We start from the raw sequence: 16,438 nt of genomic DNA on the forward strand, positions 1-16,438 counted from the left end.
CAAAAATATTCTGTGTTCACACCTCATTTAGTGTTCATAATGTGTTTGTGTTTGTGTTTGTATTAGACTTATGTTGTGCAGCGCCCCTATCGACCGGAAAGTACACTGACATATCTCATCAACTTGTAAGTTTTGTTCTAGATACTCAGTTGTATTTATGTTACTTTTAAACACTAATATGGTAAAACATTGAGATATAAATTGTTCTTATTAACAACAGCTACTGTTTTTGGGATTGCACGATTGCTTCTCTGTACTTCTATATCTATACTATTATAATAAAGCGTAAACACACACTTCTTTGTTGCCTAAGATGTCAGCAATTACAGCAAAAAAAGCCCTACACTTATGAGTACGTCATGCTTTAGAGTATATATTTTCATGCCATTTAACTCAGGGGGTAAAGATTTTGGATAAAAACCATAATGTGGGAGAGAGATCATAAATTGCTGCCAACATCAAGAAAGAAAGATTGCTAAGGTTAGTCGTGTCATTATGACATTTGCTATTTATTTGACAAATGTAAACAACAAAACAAAATTTTCAAAATTTCATGCGGATGAAGCCGAACGGGAACATCTAGTTATTATATACTGTTTCTTGGGTAGTACTTGTTACATAGTGTTTCTCATGTCAATAATGAAAATGGAACTTTTTCGAGGGAAAAGAAAACACATGTCTAGGACAAAGATTTAATACAATTGAAAAATTTCAAAGTATTATTACATATAGATTATGACTTGAAAGCTCTAAGCTCAAAGAAGTAACAACTACAATGAACTACTTACTAAGTTGTGGTTAAGTAACTACAAGATTGATTATAAACAGACGTTATATTGCACATAACTTTAGACTACTTGATATCTAGATTGCTACTAGTAAAATTTTAAAAGTATTTTAATTATTTACAACATTCATAATAAAATTGAATAAATATTAATTAACAATAATTGAATTGCAAAATATATTGATAAGCTTATTGCTTGAGACACGTATTTTTTTATTTACAAATTTTATTTACATAACTTCATCGATGATTATTTATCATTTTATTATAAGAAAAACTATATAAATAACTAATAGATTACATTTAATGAGATACTAAAATGCCTTTAAAATTTATTTCGATCATTTGGTTTTTAAAATATTTTATTCTAACTCTTACTTAGATCTAAATACCTAAAAACTATGACTAGACTTTTAGAAAGCATAATGGTTTTTATGGTAACATGTTTCATCCAATGACGTCATTTACTCTAATTCGTCATAGCTCTCATTAAACGTTTGCTGCATGTCATCGCTGTCGAAATTAGAAGTTGCATCCTTCGAACTAGTTGTCTCTTTCTGTGCAAGCAATCTATCGCATTCATTCAGTCGACCGTGAAGAGTGTTATAAATCCGCGACATTGAAGCCACCTTCTCTTTGCAAGTAGGATCTGTTTCAATGGCAAAAAGCCTTGAATCCAATAATTTAATAGTAGCAACTATGTAGTTTCTTAATGTTTTCGTCTTATGCTCGCTTCTTATTCGATCTAGGAATGCACAGACTTGCGTTTCTCCGCATAAAAGGACATCAACATCGTAAGCCAGTGGTGAATGTTGGCGATGCAGGAATGAGATCAATCGTTTAGCGTATCGTCGGTATGTACGGTAAACTTTTCGTTTCCTTTGGCTTAATTTTCTGCCCATCGTCATACATTTTTTCATATCATCGATCACAGCTTTGTAACCAGCATCGATTTTAGAATCGAATATATCCTGTAACCTGGTTTCGACTGGTTGAAGATCATAAGGCGCCGGAGAGGGAGGTAGAGATGGTGACGATGGCGGGGGAGATGGTGGCAACGAGCTTGTTCTAGCATTCTCTTCTTCACTTGATTCACTCGAAACTCTGCTGGTAGTTGGACTACTCTCTGGTTGTGGGTACGGCCGCGGTCGAGTTCGGGGTCTCTGGACTCTAGCCGGACGTGGAGCGGTCCTAGCATTGTAGGCTGTAAGGACGTTAGCGTCCTGTTCGGTGAGCGGTCTACTCCGCTGCGACGCCGCAAGAGGTATTATTCTAATCTTAACAAGAGCGTAGCTTTGATGTATCTTTGCTTTGATTCGAGGATCGTCGTAATCTGCGCCCCATAAATCACGTATAGCAGATTCTTTAAGGTAGCGAACTTGACAGAGTTCACCGTTGAAAAACCTTTTTCTCTGTTGTTCGTTAAGTGCGTCTCTCTCGGCTCCTGTGAGGCCATGGATTTTGGTTAAATGGTCGGGCAGCTTGCCGTATGTGAATCTTGCGCAATCTTCAATTGGGCAAGGTATGTTGGCATGATTTTGCTTTTTGGTACGCGTTGTTGTTGATGTAGGTTGTGCGGTCATCTTGTTTTGGAACCTAGAACAGACAACGAAAAACTTAGCTTAATTTTATTTATACAAAGTAAAGTTACTACGTAACGTAGTTGAATTTTAATAAGTTTAAAACTCATAGTGACAAATTTAGAAATGAACTACTACAAAGAGTAGAAGAATAATTATTTTATACCGACGGCATATACGAATAATGTTACCTATTTATTTTTTAATACTTGTACAAAACTATTTTCCATGTCAAAGAATTTTCGCACGTTAACAAAATTTATTAGAAAAATGTTAAAGTACCGTTAAAACAAAACAAATGAGCGTTGAGAAGTCCAGTTAATTTATTTAGACGATGTTTATCAATACGGAGGGTGACTGTCCGAGTATAATAATTGTGTTGACGGAGGCCGCGGGCTGTTTGTCCAGTGTCCGGCGCCCGGCCTCTTGTACTGCGTTTAATTTATTGAAAACAGAACTCCTTTACGCAGGATACGACTGTCCTAAAACATCTTTGCTTTAGGCAAATAACAGTTGTCTTACGTAATTCTATTTTGGCTTAATATTCGAATGTAGGCGCGGGTAAGTAATTGTTAATTAAAATTAAAAAGCAGATAATTAACATCCTATTAAATGGTGGTTGCCTAATATATTTTTTTTAATTCGATGTTTTCGTAAATTGGTGAAGCATGCTTCGTTACATGCTTCCTAGAAGTATTTCTCTATGTTTTTAACAGTATCAATAATTGAAGATTAAATAAGTACTGATAGAGTTGGCAAAATAAAAAAATGTTAAAAAACAATAATTAAAAATTATCTCAACTAAACTTTGCCGTGAATTTATTCTTTTAATATTGATATCTCTATTGTATGCTTGTTAATTTTTATATAGAATTGTATATTAGCTCTTAAAAGATAATGTTAACTCCGAGAATTGCTTGGAGCATTACAACAAAGCTTCGAGTATAACTGCGAGGCCGTCCGTGGTCTGATTGAGCCAATATTTATTTTGGAAATTAGCTTGTATTGCCAGACGTCTTTGGCCGGGGCCCACTCGCTGTATTATAAATAATCTAAATTAAACGATCCTCAAGGGAGCGCTGGCTACGTCCTATCTTGCTATTGTTTAATATTCTTCAATTAATAATTTTGATTAGTCTGCTGCAGACCGCGGTTGGAAAGTAAAACAAGCATTTGACGACTGCTTTAATTTTTATTGTCGTCTCTAAATATTTTAATAATGTAACCTCAATATTATTATAAAAAACATTAGTATTTATACGAACAGTCAAACATACTTTCATACTAATAGTAGGTATTTTAAGAGCGAACGTTTAGATGGATGGATGGATGTTTGTTAGAGTTTGTTGCCTGAACGGCTGAACATATTTTGATAAAATTTAGTATAGATATAGATGAAAGTCTGGAAGAATACATAGGACACTCACTTTTGTTTTTTTTTAAATTCCACACGGACGGAGTCGCGGCGGAAGCTAGTAATTAAAATGAAGACTTGCGTAATTTATTCTTATGCATTTTGTTATGTTAGTCTCAACATTTATTATCTATTAGCGGTTGCTTGCGACTTCGTCCACATAAATTAAAAAATAGTAAAAAACCTGCATAATCTATGCTTATGTTACTCAGTGATAACGTGCTTGTTAATGGTTAAAGATTTTTTTAATGTTTCCAGTAGTTTTTAAGTTATTCCAATACATACAAAAATACAAATTTTTTCCTCTTTACAATATTATAATAGACTAGCTTTCGCCCGCGACTCCGTCCGTGTGGAATTAAAAAAAAAGAAAAGTGAGTAGCCTACGTGTTCTTCCAGAGTATCCTCGACATCAATGCCAAATTTCATCGAAATCCGTTAAGCCGTTTAGGCTATAAACTCTAACAAACACCCATCCATCCATCCATCCATGCATCTAAACTTTCATTAGTATGTTTTATAGCTGTACCAGCACTAACAATTAAATATTTAGTAATGATACCAAAATGTCGACGGTAACACGAAATCTGTACTCATGTTACAAGGTTGATATGACATTGTCAGGGAAATATTAGAGAAAGTTTCACACAAAGATCTCCCCTTTTGTGACTCGAAGTGGCGCGACTTGAATAAATAACTAATTTGCATATTTAATAACAGGTATCGCGAGCAGATTCAATTGTTGAAGCTGTGAATTATTAATCCGTGCGACGGTTAGCTTATTACCCTCTGGCTGATATCATCAAATATTCAGATCTGCTATTCTTTAATTAGATTGATATTACAATTAATACTTTATATAACTTTAAACTTCGGTTTCTACAAATATAATATTCGTTAGATACGAGTTTCTGATTGGGTTTAAATAAAAATCGCACTACCATCACTTCTGTCAGCCCGTGAACATGGCGCATGCATTTGTGCCTAATTATCTTGGTAAGAAAACAACGTCTTACGGACGTGATAATTAAGAGCGCGCAATCCTTTGACTAAACTATCGCACAACCGTTTAGTTGCACTCTGATTCCTATGAGCTTATGGTACGCAACTGAACAGTTGAATTCGCTGCGAAACAATCGACAATCGCACATTTGTGCGGTATAGTCAAAGGTATGCGTCCGCTCTTAGTAAAATTTCATTTTTTCTAACTGGAAGAAAAATTAACAAAGACATTTAAATTAAAAAAAAAGTTCACCATCGCAGTGGACACTTCGTCTATAAAGGCATAAAGTAACAGTTTTAAACAGTGAAGGAATACTTAAGTTTGTATTCTATATCTGTTTAAGATTTACGGGGAAGATTCATGATTGCATTGAGGTGTTACAGGGGTGGTTGGGGTGCATACCCCTCGCCCGTATGACGCAGGGACGCATCCGTAAACAGTAAACAAGGGGGAGGTACACGTAAACAAGTGGAAAATATATTGTTATTTGCGATCTAAGAAGCAAGAAAATTAGGAGAGGTATCGATTTGATGATTAGAATTTCTGTAGATATTTTTAATTAAAAACAAAAGTATTTAAGTATAAACTAAATTAACTATACGAATAATTTAATTGGATTTGGTGGAATTAATCAATCTTATTACTAATATTATAAATGCGAAAGTGTAGACGGATGGATAAACAGAGATAGGTTTCTCTGAAATTTAGAAAAAACTATAGAACATAATCAGAAAAAACATAGGCAATAAAGTTTGTTTTAATTCCGCGTGCGCGAAGACGTGTCACCAATCCAGTTATTTTATAAATAAATAAGGTTATGAGTAAATGTCTGTAACTTCTTGTTTAAAAATTAAATTGATTATTGGAGGAAATTTAATTTTAAATTTAGTTTATTTCAGACCGAAGATATTTAAATAGTCTAAAAAAGTTATTGGTCCCCAACCAAAGTAATGCTGAAACTGCGGGAAAATTATTATCGCCGTTAATTTTTAGTTAAACGTATAATTCCTTAAAGTTTTGACACATAATGTGTGACTAACTACGACTCTCCGTAGCACTGAAACTCATATTGTTTTTTTGCTTATGTTTAAGATAATCATACTTTGTTACACTTCCAACGTGTCACTAACTACGACTCTCCGTAGCACCGAAACTTATATTTCTTGCTTCTGTTTAAGATAATCATGAGGGTGACTTTGTAGCAGGATTTTCCGTAGTGGAAATTCTATGTCGGTAACAGACGTTTTAATAAGAATATGTACATTTTTAGCGCAGCATTGTAAGATGTAAAATAAATATGTAAATTTGAATAAAAAGCTTTATCACTTTAGAATTATTTTAGGTTTAAAATTTTCATTGCTATGGTTTACGTTTAAGTAAATAATTGCACTAAGATCATTTCAATATATTTGCCGAGAAAACAGCTATTTCAAGATAATAGACCACAAAAGTTTTAATATCTTTGAAGTTACAGTAAATCATAATTATATTTTATATGATATTTCATCCCATTAAAGTTTATAAATTTTATTCATTTATTTAAAAAAATATTTACTTGATACCCAAAGCGTTTTAAGTATAGGCCTAAAACTAAGCGACGGTATAGTAAATTAATTAATCAATCATTAAAAATTAAAAGTACACAAAAGATACTTAAATAGCAAAATCCTAATACCAAAAATTATTAGAAGCTATAAAATACATTTATAGGTAGTTATTATAATAATTGGTATTAAAAAATATTTGAAATTCAAATTGAAAAAAATTAAAATCACTTACTGCGATCGGTTCTGCAAAAGTTTGACGAACGCGCGGAGTTGTTTACGAGTGTAAACACGCTGTTGTTGTTTATGTTTTTCCAGTACCGGAGATAACGAGACGTGCTCACTCAGCAGCAGTCGCCGCTAAACTGATGTTACGTAACTGAATCCTGCTGGAATTTCTTCCTCATCCCTACGTATTGCATTTTTTCATGCCTAATTTTCACTGAGCTACCCTACTCCGCGAAACTGTATAAAATAGCGGCCGTGTAGGGGTTGATCAGTTGATATAAAGAGCTCTTACTTAGCTGGTCAGTTGGTTTGATTGTAGAAAATGGTCGTAAGCTTTCGGAAAATGTCGTAAGTGATCGTGGGGGAAACTCCGCCCATATGATCGTCTGCGTTAGTACTTGAATTAGGGTAGACATTTTATTAATATCTAGTTTTTTTTGACGTCTAAATATCTAATTACCCAACTTTGCTTAATATTATCTTGTACAATTAATTCTTAACCACTCCAACTGTTGGTCCAAAATTTTATTATCTATACTATTATAATAAAGCGTAAACACGCACTTTTTTGTTGCCTAAGATGTCAGCAATCACTTGCATATTTTTGAATAGCTCTTTTTAATTAAAACTCCCTACACTTACTTCACGCTATATATTTTTACGCCGTTAAACTTACAGGTAAATATTTTGGACAAAATCCTAATGTGGGAAAGAGACCATAAGTTGTTACCAACATCAAGGAAGCAAGGTTGCCATGGTTTGACATCATGTCATGTCATGTCATTTTGTCATTTGCAATTGATAATTTGACAAATGTGAACAATAAAGTTAATTTTTTATAATTTTACGCCGATGAAGTCGCATGGGAACAGCTAGTTTTCAATACAAACATAAGTATGGGAGGGAAACAAAAATTATAAAGAGTACATAATTTTAACTTTACCCATCTAATTTAGGCATAAATAAAATAAGTAACTATTTTTTTAATTATCTTTGCAATGATTCTGTAAAATTCCCCCAATCAAATTCATACAATTCCGTTTAATTAATAGCCATACGTCACATCCAATCTTCGTGGAGACATCCCTACAATACTTAAGTTATACAAAGTATAATTTTAATATCCAGATTATTAAGACACGCCTATTTACTAGGCGTGGTCAATCTTAAACACGCCCACACGCCTCCTTCCTGCCTTGAGGAATGGTCTCTCACGTCCTCTCCTGCAAGATCCCTTATAACACCCCTGATTTTAAGCCAACATCTGCATTGTTGAAAAATTAAACGAATGCGTCGTCACTCGTACATGTTCGTGTTATACCGGGACGTCGTTATTCGAATATCGATCGAAGGAACTTTCTAGACGATTGATAAATGCCTAGCCGATATGAAATATTTAATTTGCTCAGAACTGCTCATTGTTTGATAGCGTAGAGTTTGTTTTATTTAATACGGAACAAAGGCGTCTGTGAGTAGTTTAAAAATTAATAAACGGTGTTCAGTGGAAGTGCTTTTAATTAAACAGAAAGTATTCGTGATGTAAAAGCAATTAATAGATTACATTGTGGTTATTAAGTGCTTACTTTAACCGAACGATTTGTAGACCGAAAACATGTTCTGTTCATCCCTTATAAGTTAGGATGAAGATGATCAGTTACGCATATTGTCCATTGTAGTGTCAAGTGGAAAGATTTGAAGATAACTTAAAAACTACTTGTCTGATTTCAAAAATTCTTTCACTATTAAAAAGCTACATTTCACTCAGTACCATATTTGTTATTATGTTTAATTTCACGCGTACGAAGTCGCGAGCAAACGCTAGTCTATACCATTATAATAAAGCGTAAACACACACATCTTTGTTGCCTAAGATGTCAGCAATTACAGCATATTTTTGAATAATTCTTTATTAAATAAAAAGCTTAACTCTTACGTCACGCTTTAAAATATAAACGGTAAATATTATGGATAAATTCACTAATGTGGGAAAGAGGCTATAAGTTGCTGCCAACATCAAGGAAGTAAAAGTGCCATAGTAAGGTAATTGATATTTTGACATTTGCAAATGAGAATTTGACAAATGTAAACAATAAATAACCTTTTTAATTTCAGGCGGATGAAGCCGCACGGGAACAGCTAGTTTTACATAAATTCTTCAGTTTTTATAACTTAACGAATTTATCATTACATTATTTTACGTTTAATATACAGGAATTTCGGTTAAAAATGATAAGTCTAAAAAGATAAATTTACAATTTGTGTTTCAGCAATATACAGGTAAAGATTGTTTTCGAAAAATATTCATTACTAACTATAACCCGCGAACCGTACGCGTGGTATTCAGACTTCAAGAGTATGTTCTACATTTATGCCTAATTTCAACAAAATACGTTCAGTCGTTTAGGCTACAAAATCTAAGAAACATCCATCCATCCATCTAAACTGTCGCATATATAATATTAGTATGAAGATTGAAGATAGAATGATTGCGCTAAAAGATTTTTCTTGAATCTAGTAAAGTGTCCGACGGATACAAAACCTTGTAATCGTCAATTCTCTCTTTACTTTCAGGTTTGATACAAAAAGTTATACCTTTCGCAAAGCGTTATTCGGCACAAAAAGGTTTTACTAAAATTTAAAATAATCTTTAAAAAATAGAGATCTCAGTGTAGAAAAATATTTTGAATGTAAACTTGTTTTCGTCAGAGTGTGGGAGCTAGGTGACTGCGTTATCATTAATCAGCCAATAATATGCAGCGCCCCGTTAAAAACTCCGCTGTTTCGCGAACCGAGAAGGAAAATTTGGCACTTCGAGAAATAATATGGATACGACATTTGTTATTTCCTTTTTTGGAAAAGTGAGTATTATTCATTTGTGAAAACATACTAACTTAACAATTTAAAAATCAATCACTGTTAATTTAATTCTTTAGTCGTTCAAGTGTATAACTATAAGATTGTAGCAATTTGTAAAAACTTTAAATAATTTCTTAAAGTTTTTTTTTTTATTTTACAAATGTTTTGTTTTAAAAACTAATAAAATCATGTTATTTTATGACCGAAAATGATACTTGTAATTTTGGAGATTTTAGAATACTTTTAGTCTTATAAGTCATGTCCATACTATGCTATTAACCAATTTTTTTGACATAATGATGATAAAAATATGATGTTGAGCTCCCCTCCGGATTTCCGATGGATATTGTGTTATCCGGCGTCACAATGAGAGCCTCGTAATAAATTTGTACTGGGAAATGCTCCTTGATTGATAACGCTTAGCGCTTGCCGCCGAGGACTACTTGTTTTTCTTGACGTGTAAATCTCAATAAAATATTATTTTTTAAACTATTCTTTAAGACATTCTACTATGCTTATTTGTCAAATTGATAAGTTGCAAATTGTACTCATTATTTCTAAGCATGAGAAATAAAATACATTATGGTTACCATTAACATAATCTAACAAGAAACACATTTCACCCGTGAAAGTTTATATAGGGGATCACTATTTTTCAATCTGAAAATATTGTAAAGATATTAAAATTAAATATTTCTGCAATCAGGCTTAGTATTTCACTTAACGTATATTTTATTGAAATAGATATAAATGAAAACTCATTTACTGCATTCTTTTAAATATAATACCAATCATCTGTCTGAAGATGAAAATATTTTTCCAAGCTGTCTATACGAAAATATTCAGCGTAAATCATTGAACGGCATGCATAATAACGTAATAAAATAGGCCCCCGATACTTTGTTTATTGTTTTGATGAGTCAGCTAAATCTCCCCCAAGCATGCAGCCTCTGGAAGGGAACGAGTGCAATTCCTTCGCCCGCATATGCTTCTGAAATAACAAATATTAAAAGTAAAAAATATTACTTCAAAATCATCCTCTAAGTATGAAAATTCAAGACAGCTACGTTAGTATATAATTTACTCATTATTATTGTTATCTCTATCTATACATGTTATAATGTGGAAAGACTTGTATTTATTGTATGTATTCGATTCACGTAAAAACTACTGGGCCGATTTCAAAAACTCTTTCACCATTATAAAGGTTTTTTTATCTGTAACATAGGCTGTTTTTATATTTTTAATTATCTTTTAATTTTACGCGGGAAAGTCGCGAGCAACAGCTAGTATAAAGAAGATAAGAATACAGTGTTTACCTAATCCATAAATTGTCTTACGAATGTAAGAAACTTTCTAGATCTTTTTAAGAGACCATTGGTAAAAAGATTTAAGACTAATGTCGTTGTAAAGAAGTTTACACTTAAAAGTATTATTTACGCAAGCAGTGTACTTGTAATTTGTATAATAATTTCACGAATGAGTCGTATAAATAGTGAACTATCGTAGATAGGTCGTAATTGATCGGATTCGGTTTGTTTGGTCGACGCAGCGATTAAGTCGGTGAATTTTTTATGCTCCAGATAGTAGTAACAACGGAGCGAATGTTTTTCGCTTCGTTTTTGCAAATTCCACGTGATTGTCAACTGAATAATGAATACGACGATTGTAGCGAGGCTCGCTGATTTTTCGATTACGTGACAATACAGTGAGTTGTATTGTTTGATACGCTTTATTAAAAAGTTTCAGTTTGTTTTAATATATCGTTCTTCATAAATATCACATAGCAAGCTTTTGTTTAAACCATACTATTGTAAAAAGCTTGAAAATTATTTGGTTTCATTGCATCATTAGCAAAATTTCATATTAGTCATTACAAAATGCCTTTTAAAATTGTTGCAAGATGTTTTTTTCTGTATTTAATTTCAAATAATTGTTTTCAGATCTACTTGTTTTCCAGCAATACACTAATGGGTTCTACCAACTACACTGAAGTGTTCATTGCTGTTTGCAAATAACTATTAACCTATTCAGGAGCATTACAAATATACAAGATAATTAACAACATTGAACGACATAGTTTGACCGATAAACAAAGAATGTGCTAAAACAGCACACATCAATTCAGTAATTTGAAAGCCCTCCTTCAGGCGATTGGGTGTCGCCACGAAGTGTCGAGTGGCCGATAAATGAGAGCTCGTTTTTTGTGCTCGAAGCAACGCTCTACCTCCGATAATATCGGCAGCCTTCGTAATGTCCGCGTGGATTATTGCTATATAAATTGTTCGCAGTTGCCCATTCGATTGGTTAGGGGTGTCGATGGTAACAATTTTCCGTCTCTTGTTTAAAATATTTTTTTTTAATTAGATTAATATATAGGCCGATGGCCATATAATTTGATAAATTATTCATAGCACTACTGGGTGATTTTAGCACATATCTATCTTCATATGGTAGGAATATAAAGAAAGCGACGATAGGTATAATACTGTCTTCGTGAACAATAATGGGTTCTTCAATAGACGTTCACGGTAGAAAATTATATTGCATGCAAAATAATTCCATCCACAGATAAAAAAAAAGTAAATTTTTATTACGAATATACCATGAAATGAAATTAGTTAAATCCTGTAAGTATTTTATAAACCGTAGGCAACCCTGGCAACAGTTGAATTTCCTTCTGACCAGTCCCCGAAGGAGCATTAAACGATATTAGGGCTTTATTTTTTATAGTTTGGCACAAAACTCGATGTCTGCTAAAGGAAGTGGTCTTCTGCGTTTCATTTCTATTCACTTCCTTGATGTATTGTTATTGTTTAGTATAACATGGTGTGTACCCAATACAATTACAATTGTAATCTTACTAATATTATAAAAGCGAATGTTTAGATACATGGATGTTTGTTAGATTGTATTCTAAACTGCTGAACTGATCTCGATGAAATTTGGCATAGATGTAGAGAAGAGTTTGGAAGAACACATACTAATTACTTTTGTTTTTTTAGTTTCACGCAGAGGAAGTTGCGGACGATAGCTCGAGTGGTATAAAGTCGTAAGAGATTTCTATTTTACGCGATCGGTATAGATTTTTTTATTAATCGTAGTTGTCAAAAAAACTAAAACCAATAAATAATATTATGTAAGGTTAGTTATAGCCTTTAATTACTTATTCTATAAATTTTGGTGTTATGTAAATATTCACGCTATACATTTCAGTTCTAAACACATCCAGGTGATATCAAAAGTTGCAACAAAGGGCCAGCGAAAAACATCCCATTGTTATCGAGGGTGTAATTTATTACGGGCCTCGGCTCACGGGGACCTTTTTTTATATATCATCGCATTATCCCCACTTGGAGAGTTACAACTTCTTAAAGAAAATCAGGGGAAATTAATTTAAGCATTTAAAACTGTCCAAAACACCAAGTCGACTTTGTGTTTCTTTTGATAAATATTATTCATTGTGTACTTAATGACCACAAAATTTCTAAAAAATAAACACATTATGCACATTGTGACTGAAAAACTTAACAACCATTTTAACCTTCGTATGCTTTTCACTAAGTAAATATCCTCCTTGAAAATGTAAACTTCATGTAACTGTTATTTTCAATGCGACGCTAACATTTTTATTTATTTGATGTTTGCAATAGCACATCGACTTTATATTTGGAGCTCTGTAACAAGTTATCAAAACATACGGGATAATTTTATGAGAAAATGATTCTGCGGTAATTCTTCTACTTGGGAATCACTTGTAATATGAATATTGTTAACAAAATTTGTTTTCTGAAATAAACCCTTTCAGCCTTTGTACTCTTTTGAGTTTTAATTTGTTAAATAGAATCGTGTTTATAACAAATCATTTGAAAAGGCCTCAAAAATTTAATAAAGATAAATCCGACGGCATCGGACGCGGCAAGTTTAGGGATGTCCCTGTTCATTCGTTACCGATTAAACGTGTCCCTAATATTTTTATCTCCTCACATAAATACCCGGTAATGAGAGGACCGAAATTCTCGGGATACGTTTTAAATTTATTCAAGTCTGGTTACGCGCTCGAGTGTGCATAATTTTGATACAAAAATAATCTACGGCAAATATTAAAACCCCTATTAATATTCTTTCTCGTATATTAATTTAATTTTTGGGTCCATTCGGAAATGTGCTCGGGTTTGCGTATGGCTTTATCGTTTGTTGAGGTTGTACAATGGTGTTACTATTCTGTGAGCTGTAAATTTTTCAATATTTCTTAATTCCGAATAGAAACAACTAAAGACGGTTAATTTATTTTTAGTTGCATTAAAAATGTATTCGGGAGTGAGATCGTTTAAAAATGTTGCCTTCTGAAGAAATAACCTCGATTAGAACTTGGTACTAGATAACTAGTATAGTAGCATGCACAGATACAGATACAATGCACAATATTTTTATAGTAATGTGTTCGAGTATATGTGGTAGAACTTAGACAGAATTATCAAAGCATGTTCTAACCACGGGACAATACTATCTGAACTGAAGGATGATTTCATAATGATTTTTAACTTTTTCTTGCGTTAAAGCGTAGAAACACAAAGGTAGGGTTTTAGGTGAAAACTCTAATGGAGTCGCGGCCGATAGCGGCTGAGGCGCACTGATTTATGGGATAGCTACACGCCGTGAATAATATCTAGGAGAATTTATGGACTCAGGAATCTCGCTTCTTACTTCTTTCCTGGTTTCCGTTATGTAAAATTGTTAGATATAATTATAAATATCAGACAAAGAAATAATATCACACGCACAACTTAAACCACAAAGGAATATAAAAACATAAATACTCAATAACAGTAAAATAAAAAATTGGTTCAAAAATATATTCCAATGATTACGTACGCAATTTTATTTACAGTATTGTAAATTGAAAGAAAAACAGTCGATTCGGGCACTCGTAAAAAGTCCTCTGTATTTTTCCATCACTTGTAAACTTGTACAGTGGCAGTGAAAATATTTTTCAAAACACTACACAAGAGCCGTTTGAGTGGCGAAAACAAACTTCGTAAAGCGTTGTTCACACCGGCCGTGTGTAGTCGAGGGCCATAATTGTCCTTTCTAACTTAAACATTGCGAGCGACGTATTGTTTACGCCGCCGCCAATCAACAGGCTCGCTAACAAAACCAATCAACTTCGTCTCGCCTCTATTTGCTTAAAAGACTGCAAAAATGTTCCTTTTAGTTTTTGTCCATTGTCGCTGTGACCCTTTCGTCCGTCACTCGCTCCACGGATATATTTGATTAAAAAATAACGTCGTCAGAAAGCGGCCGAAGTGTACAGCCTAGTTGAAAACAGTGACTTTCTTCCTGACAGTTGAAAGTTTCACATATGTTTAACGAAACTATTTAAGTCCGTAAGTTAGACAGCAAACATTCAAAAGGGAAATTTATATCATGAGTTAAATTAATGTTACAATATGTTTTTATTCGTGCAATAAGACAGCTAAATTATTACTAAATTCTATTTTAGTTGTTGTCTTTTAAAAATATCCTAATTCAACTATCTTATATTGTTGGGTATGGATTATTTCATCGTTTTTGATAATTATGAAGAAATCGATTTTAATTATTGAAATAGACTCTGTTTCCACTACACTGTGCCGTCAGTATATCGAGTGGAGAGAGATACAAAAGAAGTAAAAGGTTCTTTGCGCGTGCATCGGCCAGCGGCTTAGCTGTCAATTGTCACGTCCGCAGCGGGGTCGTTGTCGTTTGCGTTTTGCATCGCCACTATCCTATCTGCAGAAGCAAGGCCCGAGACGCAACCGTATTGAACTGTTATACCATTGTCCCTTTAATCTTATTAGCCCCTTCAATGAGTTTTTAAATATGTATACTGAAAAACTGACGATTGAACTCAAAGACTGGATACGATTGCTCAAAGATAATTCTTTTGTTGAAATTATACTTATGAGTTAGCTAATTTTTTTAAGCTTATCGTTTTGTCGCTTGTTAAGCTGATATTTTTTATTGCTGCAAAGTTCCAAAAGTAAGCATATAAAATTATTTAATATGGCCATATCATAATATTTATTCTCAGAACCGTTTCCTTTGAGTCGTCGTAATCATCATCATCATCCGCCTTTGTCATTGCTGATCATAGGCCTTTCTCAAATTCATACACAGAATGTCCTTCTGAATCTAACGACTTTCCGCCATACGCACTAACACATCGGTCGTTCTATCCAGTATCCATCTATATTTACAGAGAGCTCTGGTCGTTTGCACATCTTGCATTGTTAAAGGGCCGGTTTAGTGCTGGCCGGCCTTGCGTGACAAAGGCATGCCAAATAGTGCCCCAAAGAACAATGGAAAACGATTAGTCGTTCGTACATTTCAAATACCCTATTCTATGTTTTTAATTGGTTTTTGATAAACTCCAAAATGGAGATAACTGAAGTTATTTATTCTAATTTTTTAACAAAGAAAAACGTTGTCTTTAATAAAAGAATGGACACAAATAAAACTATTAATTCTTAGGTAAAGACTGGAACAGGAGTTCGGCAATTAGGTGCTTCTCGCAAATTTATGTGTTTACCTCCAATAAAGTACTTCTAACGATGCCTTCATTTATTTGTAAAAGAAAAAAGAAATGCAGATGTTTTCATTGTTTTAACGGTTAAGATATTTTTTATAAAATATTTTATCTAAATAAACAATTATTGTAAATTATTAGTAATTAAAGCAGTTATTTTGTCTAAGCTTAGGATTAGGATATGTTAATATTAACTTTTAAATGTATCTTTGGAGAAATTTCGAGAATACTTACATTATTCAATTATTTGAACATTGTGTCTATGTTAAAATAATATTCTATTTATTACGATTTAATTATATTTGTATTATCTATGAAGATCGTCGTAACGATTCATAATTCTGTCTGTGTTTTACTTTAATTTTATAAATGAAATCCCGGAGACGGGTTGCGAGGGGCGAATTCGTATAACTTTTAAACATCTCGCATTGGGGTCTTTTTACGATAACGATCATAAT

General features: G+C 33.1%; 1 protein-coding gene across 1 annotated transcript; it reads right to left on the bottom strand.

Annotated features, from left to right (window-relative positions):
• Positions 1-1,169: 1,169 nt before the first annotated feature.
• Positions 1,170-6,666, bottom strand: LOC106101988. Its single transcript, XM_013281380.1, has 2 exons — positions 6,564-6,666; positions 1,170-2,383 (listed from the first exon to the last, which is right to left on the bottom strand). Exon 2 carries the CDS (start codon positions 2,368-2,370, stop codon positions 1,252-1,254), a length of 1,119 nt encoding a protein of 372 aa, XP_013136834.1. The 5' UTR covers positions 2,371-2,383; positions 6,564-6,666; the 3' UTR covers positions 1,170-1,251.
• Positions 6,667-16,438: the final 9,772 nt, after the last annotated feature.

The sequence above is a fragment of the Papilio polytes genome, unplaced genomic scaffold, assembly GCF_000836215.1.
Source record: "Papilio polytes unplaced genomic scaffold, Ppol_1.0 DF823934.1, whole genome shotgun sequence".
In the NCBI taxonomy this organism is placed as follows: domain Eukaryota; kingdom Metazoa; phylum Arthropoda; class Insecta; order Lepidoptera; family Papilionidae; genus Papilio; species Papilio polytes.